Here is an 8,927-nt window from a genome sequence, read left to right as displayed (position 1 = left end):
TTGCACAGCAGTAAACTGCAGCAATAAATGTTTTAGTGACAGCGATTTATGTATATTTTACTTTAATCTTTCTTAAATCAAGTTCAGTAGACTTTAGTTTTGTATTTTTTTCTTTTGTTCTTTTTTAAATATTGTTTAAATAGTATAATTACTGTTACTGTGATTAACAGTAAAGTTTGAAGTTTAACTGTAAAATATCCTTGCTCGGACATATCTGATGTGAAAAAAACAGAAGAAGAAGAAAAGGTTTCTATTATTCTCAAGTACTGATATTGGGCTTCAAAGTCCAGTGTCGGTTGGACTCTATTGACCATCCATCCATCCATGTTCAAGCCACTTGTCCTGGTCATGGTCACAGTAACAGTACGGTGTGTACTGTAGAACTGCTCAAACACTTTATCCAGTAAGTTCTTCAAGATCCTCCCGGGGGATCCAACACATGCTGGTAGATGAAGTCTCTTCAGCTTGTTCTGAGTCTCTCCCAGCATTTCCACCAAGTGTGTTCTTCTCAGCCTCAGTTGGTGTCTGAACCACCTCAGCTGTTTCCTGTTAATGCAAAGGTGCAGTAACTCAATAACGAGGACTTCCTGAATGACCAGTTGCCCTGCAGAGAAACCTCATCTGACTTATATCTGCTTTCTCATACTTTTCAGTCATCACCCAAACCTTGTGGCCATCATGCTTCATTATCATGGGCTGATACAAAGCCTTCATTACTGCAGCTGATGCACCTAATTGGCAGTCAAGCTCACAACCCTTTGTAACAACCCATTAGGCTTTCATAGTCTATGACGAGGCTTTAACAGCATGCCAGTGTCTGAAAGATTGCTTCACCGATTCAGCATTGCAGTTCTAAAACATTGTCAGACTCACGAAGGACCTTTTTTTTTTTTTTTAAGTATTGATATCGATGCAACAAAACCAGAGATATTGTCCTTTTTATTCCACGCATTCATCTTCCTTGTCAAAAAGGTGCAAATTTTCATCAAACTTCAATTCAAATTTAAGAGGGTGTAACAAGATCACATAATTAAAAAGCACCAGTAACTCTTCTGGTACTCTAGTTCAAAGTTATTCTAGTTATACAACTTTTTTTCACATATGCAGTGGAACTTCCCAAGACCTGTAAACAGACTTCTATGTGTAAAATTGGTGGAGTTCCCCTTCTAAGACTCACAGCATGGGTTGTTGTTGATGGTAACAAAATTATTGTTGTTGTATTTCATCTAAAATGTCTAACTTTACTATTTAGTACAGTTGTAGATACTAATGTAGTTAGAATATGGACAGAAACCCGCCAAGAGCATGTTTCAGCTTTTCAAAAAGACCATTGAAAGTAACCCTCTATGACAACCCCAATTAATTACAAAGCTAGTGTAACAGAGGCTATAGCTTGGAGAGGGAGAGGGTGGGACTTTACTTCTCCTAGACCCCAGGATACTCGAACTCTAGTCCCCTAACAAATCAGGAACTGCAGATGAAGTGGCAGAGGACGGTCTGTCTCCAGCTACAAAACCCATATCCCAGTTGTGGAAATCAGCAACCGACTGCACGAAATTTGACTGGAGAGTTTGAATATGCAAATCCAGGAGAGCACAGCTCATGATCGGGAATTCGTTTAGTCCGAGAACAACTGCGTCACCCTGCAGTCACGTTGTGTCTGTGGATGAAAGACGACTCTGATCAAAGAGACACAGGAACTGGGGGGAAATAAAGGGGAAGAGGGTTTCATTCACAGTTGGATGTTCCTGTAGCACATCATCCTTTACTTGTCGTTGCATCACCTTGCTCTCAGAGTTGCTCTACACCTCAGATATAAGTCCATGTGAAGGTGTACTTTTTACAGCTTCTGTTATTTCTGGTATGGTTGGGGACTTATGGGTAAACAGCATGAAAGATAAAGAAGGTGCACGAAAATCAAAATGTGAAGCTGCATCTGTAGATATGTCTGCATTGAAAATATCTTCAGATTTCAAAGTGTGTGATAAGCAGCAGTTACTCCTCTGTTTCTCTGGGTAATCATTTCAATTCTTTGCTTTCCACCTAAAGTGGTACTTACGCTGGCCTGATAATCAAACTAAATTGCCATTTTGTTTTCACTTCATTATTTTGCTGACATCATGTCCCTTTTCGCTGTTTTCTGTTTAGCAAGGGTTCTTAATTTCCCTAACCAATCAGAAGCAAGTGATGTAACTGTCACACCAACATAATTTCAGTCGACACAGAAGCTGCAGCAGCAGTTGCTAGAAGAAATTAATGTTTCTCTCAATCTTTTCCAAGTTTGTCATAATTTTTCTAGCCCAGGAAGATGATGATGATGATGATTGAAGATGAAAATTGTTTGTCCTGCCAACAAAGATTGTGATTGGCTCGTTTTTTTTCCCACCAGAGAAACAGATATCAGTGAGCACCAGACCTATTTGAATCACAGGAAAAAAACAAGATGTTGGTAGCAATGCAGGTCTGGAACCAGGTTATACTTATTAATTGGTTTCTCTGTCTGGGTTCATTTTTATTTCTTTTCTGTTTTTTGAATGTGCAAATTCAAAATCCCAATAAAAACTGACGTACTTGTGAACACCTTTTCTATTGCATCCAAGTACGTTTCGACCACATTGTGAAATGCTCCAGTTTTCACATTAGTTCCATTTTGTTTTGGATTAGAGTGCGTTTGTTTGTCTCTTTACGAAGATTGGTGTGTGCTGTGATGGGAGTGGAGGGGCTGCTGGGACATCTGGCTAACTGACTGTAAGCTGCTGTATTACTCCCCATTAGGAGTCATTAAGACCCCAATTATAGCTACCACCCCCCAGTTCACACACACACACACAGTCACACACACTAGGGGTCTGCAGTTAGATTCAGACCGTTTTTTCAACACAGTGTGTTCAGTGGAGGCCTGTGTTTTAAAGTGTTTCCTCTTAATCATTATTTGAAATTGTGAAATTAAATTGATTTAAATATCGGTTTTGGTTGATGTTCGAGCAGTGTCAAAAAACCTCCCTCCCTAATCATTTAAATAAGGGAGTCCTGACTCAGAGGGTCATCAGCAAAAATCTTGAACTTGACTCAACTTTTGCTGCCAAGCTATGCAACATCATCCAGCACCACACGGCTTTTGGCCAACAAATATGTGCACATTTCTGTGAAAAATGAAAAGTTTAGTCTGCCTTAAACATAGAGCAGAAACACAGTTATGTATACAGTTGTGCATGAAAAACTAAATTCTATTGCAGAGTGAAATATAATCCAGGAATGGCTTGTTAGTGTATTTTTACTCTGTTATAGATCTGGTAACTTAGTTTGGCTTAACTCAAGTACCCAAGTGGCCATACTATGACATATTAAATAGCCTGGTGCAGAACTAGGCCAATGATCAATTTATATGGCTCTCACCACATGAGGTTATTATTTAGTAGATGATAAATGAAGGCCATTTTCATTAGGACTTAAATGTGTTTTTATTCTAATTATTATCATTTGTAGTATTCCTTTTTAGGGTGGTGTGTGATTTTGGTGGGAGGCCAGATTTATCTTCTGACCCCACATACACACTCACCCACAGAGACAAACACACTCTCATACAAGCATTTACACAGTCAGACATCATCACGTCCCATCTGAAGACAGTGTGCTCCTACACGTTACACGCACACACACTTCTAGCCAAAACACACACACACACACACACACACAGCTGGAAGGCTTTCTATCACAGAGAGATAACTACAGGCTGAGAACAATAGACCATCTCTTCTCCCATCTGCTGAAGTGGGGGATGAAACTTCATTTACATTTCAGATCCCACCACCTCAGGGTGTGTGTGTGTGTGTGTGTGGGCAGAGGGGGTGGGCGGCGGAGGTGGTGGTGATAGGGGGAACAAACTGAGATTCATTTCAGGGTGAATTCAGGATTGTGAATTAACACGCCGCAGTGCTGAAAGACTTAATTTACAGCTAATTGAGTGTATTGGCTCATTGAAATGGCTGTAAAACTGGCCGGCCTGCCTGGCCGCTGGGCTGTGTGTGTGTGTGTGTGTGTGTGTGTGTGTGTGTGTGTGTGTGTGTGTTTGGGTTTGGGTTTGGAAAAAGCCAGGAGTGGTAACCAGTATATCAGTGAACAGCTGTAGTTTAGACGTGTGAAATTATATGTAGAAATTCTAATAAAATGTGACACCTTCTCCTCTCTCTCTCTCTCTCTCTCAGGTGAGAAGCCCTATAAGTGCTCATGGGAGGGCTGCGAATGGCGTTTTGCCCGCAGTGACGAGTTGACACGACACTACCGCAAACACACCGGAGCGAAGCCATTCAAGTGCAACCACTGCGACAGGTAGAAACACACGCTGTACACAGAGACAATGACATACAGTGTACTTTACATTTTCAGGACATTGGTGCCCTTTATCTATCAAGGACCTGTGTTTAACGTGCATTTCCCAACAAGTAGAAAAAAAAAACACACATCTTCTTGCCAAGTCATTAATACAGGACACCGGGATGGGATTCAGTTTTTGTCAATTTTAGGGCTGCAACTAACAATTTTCATTGACACATCACAGCAGGAAAACACAGGTGTAAATAATAAAATAAATTAATTAAATTAGATTATTGATGGCTGAATTCCATTTAGCTGCTTCTGTTTCAGGGTCCTGGTATTGTGCATGCTGGCTCACTGTCATGGCTTACTGGGACACTTAAATATAACGAAGCCATTGTTAATGTTATTAGTAACACCTGTTATTTTCTCACTATGACAAGTCAAAATGCCTGCAGTGGAAAAGGCTGATTAATTTGTTTATTTTTTATTTTGATTTATCAATTACATCTTACATCAAAATGTCAGAAAATAGAGAAAGATGCCTATCACGATTTCCCACAGACCCAAGGTGAGATCTTAATTTTTTTTGTTTTCTCTAACCAGTCCAAAACATAGATATTCAGTTAACAAATTTGTAAAACAGAGAAAAGTGGCAAATCCTCAAATATTGAGCAAACTCTCTAGTTACAGCTTCTCAAATTTATCGACAAATTATTTAAATGATGAATTGTAGTGGATTTTTTTTCCCCAATCAACTTAATAATTGACAAATTGTTTCAGCACTAGTTGATATTACTTTGACAATTACAACTATGAAATAAATACTCCAACTTCTGGGAAATGTGCATATTTGCTGTCTTAGCCAGTTTCATCTCTCTCTGCGCAGCGACTTCGCAGTCGACTCCAAGTTGTTTCTTGTTAGCAAGCAAACTAGCCAATACACCCTGGTTACCTGGGTTTTGTTATGACATTGATATCAAATTTATTTATGATGAGCTTACTCAGTACATGAAAAATCCTCTTAGTAGCTGTATAAGAATGCGCCAACATTGTGGAAATGGGATTGTTAACTTTCTTAATGCATGTTAGATGAGAAGATTGATATAAATTTTATCTCTGTGTACAGCAGAAAAATAGGTCCAGGATGTGTTTAGCCTAGCTTAGCACAATGACTAGAAGCAGGGGGAAACTACTAGCCTCTTTTAAAAGATGAAAATACGGTTCCCAACTGCCCAAAATTGCCTTATATACTTGTTGTTGTCCTTGTCATTGCTAGCTCTACTGTTTGGGAAGTAGTATACATGTTGTTAGCTAGCAAGCTAGACAAATATATGTTCAAGAATCACCTTGGTTTTGTCAACTACAGGATTTAGGACTTCTGGATTTCTGTGTATTGCCACTGGGTTGGTCAGCAAATAGCTCCAATGAGTAAGTTAACTGCTGATTAAACCACAGTGTCTCATTTTCAATTTTTCGATGTGTAAAATACAACAAAAATAAGATGACTTGTCAGTTTGAAGTTTAGAAGGGACGTGATCGTTTTCTTAAAGATATTTTCCTCCTTCAGCAGCTGTGTACAGGAGGAGCTCAGGTGAGTTCTTATCTGGACTCCTGGATGATAGAGGTTCAAGACTGTAGCTTATAGTGTAGTCTGTTTAATGATAAGGAATGTTATTATCTGAAATTAAGTTAATTCCTAATGGTTTCACATTATGTGACAGCCACAGGAATGCATGTAGGACACACATTATTTTAGTTCTGTTTCTGGCAAGTGGTGGAAGATTTTACTCATTGATCCTGTGTCAATTAGCTTTTTTCACCAACTCATGTCTAATGCAGTTTCACCTCAGTGAAAAACTAAGGTAGAAATATGATGACGGGATGTGTTTTTAAAAACTAAATCTCCTGTTGGACAAAAGCTAGGGAAACTACATCGTCAAGTGTGTGTGTGTGTGTGTGTGTGTGTGTGTGTATGTGCTTACTCATGCCCCTGTGCTGGCAGTTAAATGGATTCTGGCAATTGGCAGACTGGTCGCAGCTAATTGAGTGGCACCAGATGCCAGCTCCACTTTAACATACACTCTCTCTGTATGTGTGTGTGCCTGCACTACCTTTCAGATGAACAACACACACACACACACACACACACACACACACACACACACACACACTTTTGCCCTAGAGACAGTGTAATTGGCTGTTGTGGGTTCCCTCTCGTTTGGGTTTTAGACATAAAACCCTCCAGAAACCTGCTGGAAGCTTCTAATCCTGGCTGAGAGCTGGGACTGTATTAGCTCCTTTTTGGCACACATACACACACGTACAAACACGGTGCGTAGAGACAGAACACACACATGCATACAGAACAAAAAGACGTTTAGATGCAAAGTCAAATTGACACACGCGAACATTTAAAGGTCCAGACGTGATAACGACACACTTGGATACACAATGACACAGACATAAGCTGTGTCGCAACTGAGGCTCTGCCTGCTTCAAAGTCTGCATAGAGTATTGAAGTGGGAGAAGTTATTTTGGGTGTCCAGTGCTTCTGAGGTAAAGGTCCTGTTCATTTTCTGCAAGGATGGACATCTGCTTCTTTGATTAAAAATTAAAGGTGTAAGCCAGTGTACATACAAATGTACTTAGAGAAGTAAACTACAACTCCCATGGGGCATTTCAGTAAGAAACAACCAATCACAGAGCGTACACAGAGCGTACATTACGTGTGATAGTTACACCGATCTGAAGCTAAAGATTACACTAAAGATTACACTAAAGATTACACTTGTTTCCAATTGCTGCAACAAAGTGTTCTGAATTTGAATCTGAAGTAGATTCTTTGTTTATTTAAAAAATATCTGTTTCTGTCAGCCTTTATCACATCTTGATCCTTTATCAATATGCCAAGTTTTCCACCTCAGCTCAGGCTCTATTTTATCATTGAGGTGTTTTGACCTAAGTTTGCGTTGTGGCTCTAGGGACGGTAGTGTCCGACACTGGGTCAGCCCACCACTTTAGTCCAGACTAAAATATCTCAACAAGTATTAGATGGATTGCCATGAAATGTGGTGCAGACATTCATAGTCTTTTTGAACTTTGTTGATCCTCTGACTTTTCATCTAGCGCCATCATCAGGTCAAAGTTTCAATTTGTCTAATACTGTGGTTTAGTTATCTAACAGTCTGGTTTTCTTTACAATGAGAATTACAGCCTTACAGAGTACTGGTGTGACTGTAGACTCTTAAAGTGCCTTCAAACATAGTTTTTAGTGTCTTTGGCGCTCTATTCATGATGAGTTCATGATGGTTCAATTTTTTTCAACTTGCCGCCGCGCCATGTGACCATGGCAATGACAGAAACTACAGAGAGGGAAACAAGCAGGAGCTGATTTTACAGGTATCTGAGTTCCCTGAATTAAACACCTCTTCAACAGCAGAGAACAGACAATGAAGATTGAAGATTGGAGCAACATCAGCTTCAAAATTTCATTATCAGGTCTGGAACAATAAACAACGTTTATGCTACTAGTTAGCAAAACTTGCTATATTAATTATGTCATATTGTTAACCATTTCCTCTATTTTAAGCTACAACCAGCTGTATTTAGCTGCTTTATGAGATTACAGTAGGTGGATAGCAGCAGCCGGTTGTGTACAGGCTGGTGGGATCGGAGGTAGCCGGCGGCCAGTTTCAAATACAGAACACCAATGTTGTCGGGCAGCAACTGCTCACTGTCTGAAAGCACCTTTAGTCTTGTTTTCACATATCCAGTATTTCCCTTCAGGGTTTTTGATGCTCAAATTACAAGGTGGATGGAAAATGCTTAACATAGCCAACATAGTCAGTCTATCTTTACAGTAGTACAAACACACACAAACACACACACACACACATCTGTGGTGGGTGGAGCCCACCAAATATTACCATGAGAATGGCAAAAAGTGGCAGCCATGGAGAGGTTAACATTAGATGAAATGTTCAATCTGACACAATTTCTCCTGGGGAAACACACACACACACATGGCAGTCTGTCATTAATCCTGCCTAATCAAGCGGGGACCCCCTGATGTTTCCATGGAGCTGGAAGGAGGAGGAGTGATGAGGAGGAGGACAAAAAGAAGTCAGGAGGAAAAGGGAGAGTTTAGAGGAGGAGAAGAGGAGGATGGGAAGGAGGAGGGGTTCGGGTGGTACCAGCTGGTCTGGCTGCTCCGCACCCCAACAGTGACACAGTAACTGGCGTGGCCATCTGTCCAGCCACACACACACACGCACACACAGTTTGGTGAAGGTGTACAGTAGGTACCACATGGCCAGCTAAGGGTTGAGGGGAAACACTAGACCACAGACAACAGAGATGAGAACAAAGTTCAAGTGTACACTCACACCATGTTCACAGTAATGCTTTGAAATCTGAAAACTTACATGAATTAACAAAGGGGGTGTCAAAGGGGGTTCTGTCCAAGCTTTGTGTTCTCAACTAATTTTCTAAAAGCTCACTGTCCACACTGAAACACCAAAACAGCAGGAAAGACAGTTGAATCTGGTAAATTCCAAACAATGGTAGAGGCATATTTAGTGTTTTAAGCTTTCAGCTTAACGTTAAACCAT

The 8,927-nt window shown here is 40.3% G+C and overlaps 1 protein-coding gene across 3 annotated transcripts in view; it reads left to right on the top strand.

Annotated features, from left to right (window-relative positions):
- The window catches only part of klf7b (Kruppel-like factor 7b), a 104,715-nt gene that overhangs the window by 46,856 nt on the left and 48,932 nt on the right, over positions 1 to 8,927 (top strand). For all 3 annotated transcript variants that reach the window (XR_006380151.1, XM_044216970.1, XM_044216971.1), the window contains exon 3: positions 4,206 to 4,329. Coding sequence is in view for 2 of the 3 variants with exons in the window: in XM_044216970.1 (XP_044072905.1) it covers positions 4,206 to 4,329 (124 nt within the window). In the remaining variant the exon portion in view is untranslated. The remainder of the gene's footprint in view (positions 1 to 4,205; positions 4,330 to 8,927) is intronic.

This window comes from Siniperca chuatsi, linkage group LG12 (assembly GCF_020085105.1).
Source record: "Siniperca chuatsi isolate FFG_IHB_CAS linkage group LG12, ASM2008510v1, whole genome shotgun sequence".
Classification (NCBI taxonomy): domain Eukaryota; kingdom Metazoa; phylum Chordata; class Actinopteri; order Centrarchiformes; family Sinipercidae; genus Siniperca; species Siniperca chuatsi.
Note: the sequence above shows the minus strand (reverse complement) of the source record. Positions and strands in the feature narration are given on the sequence as shown.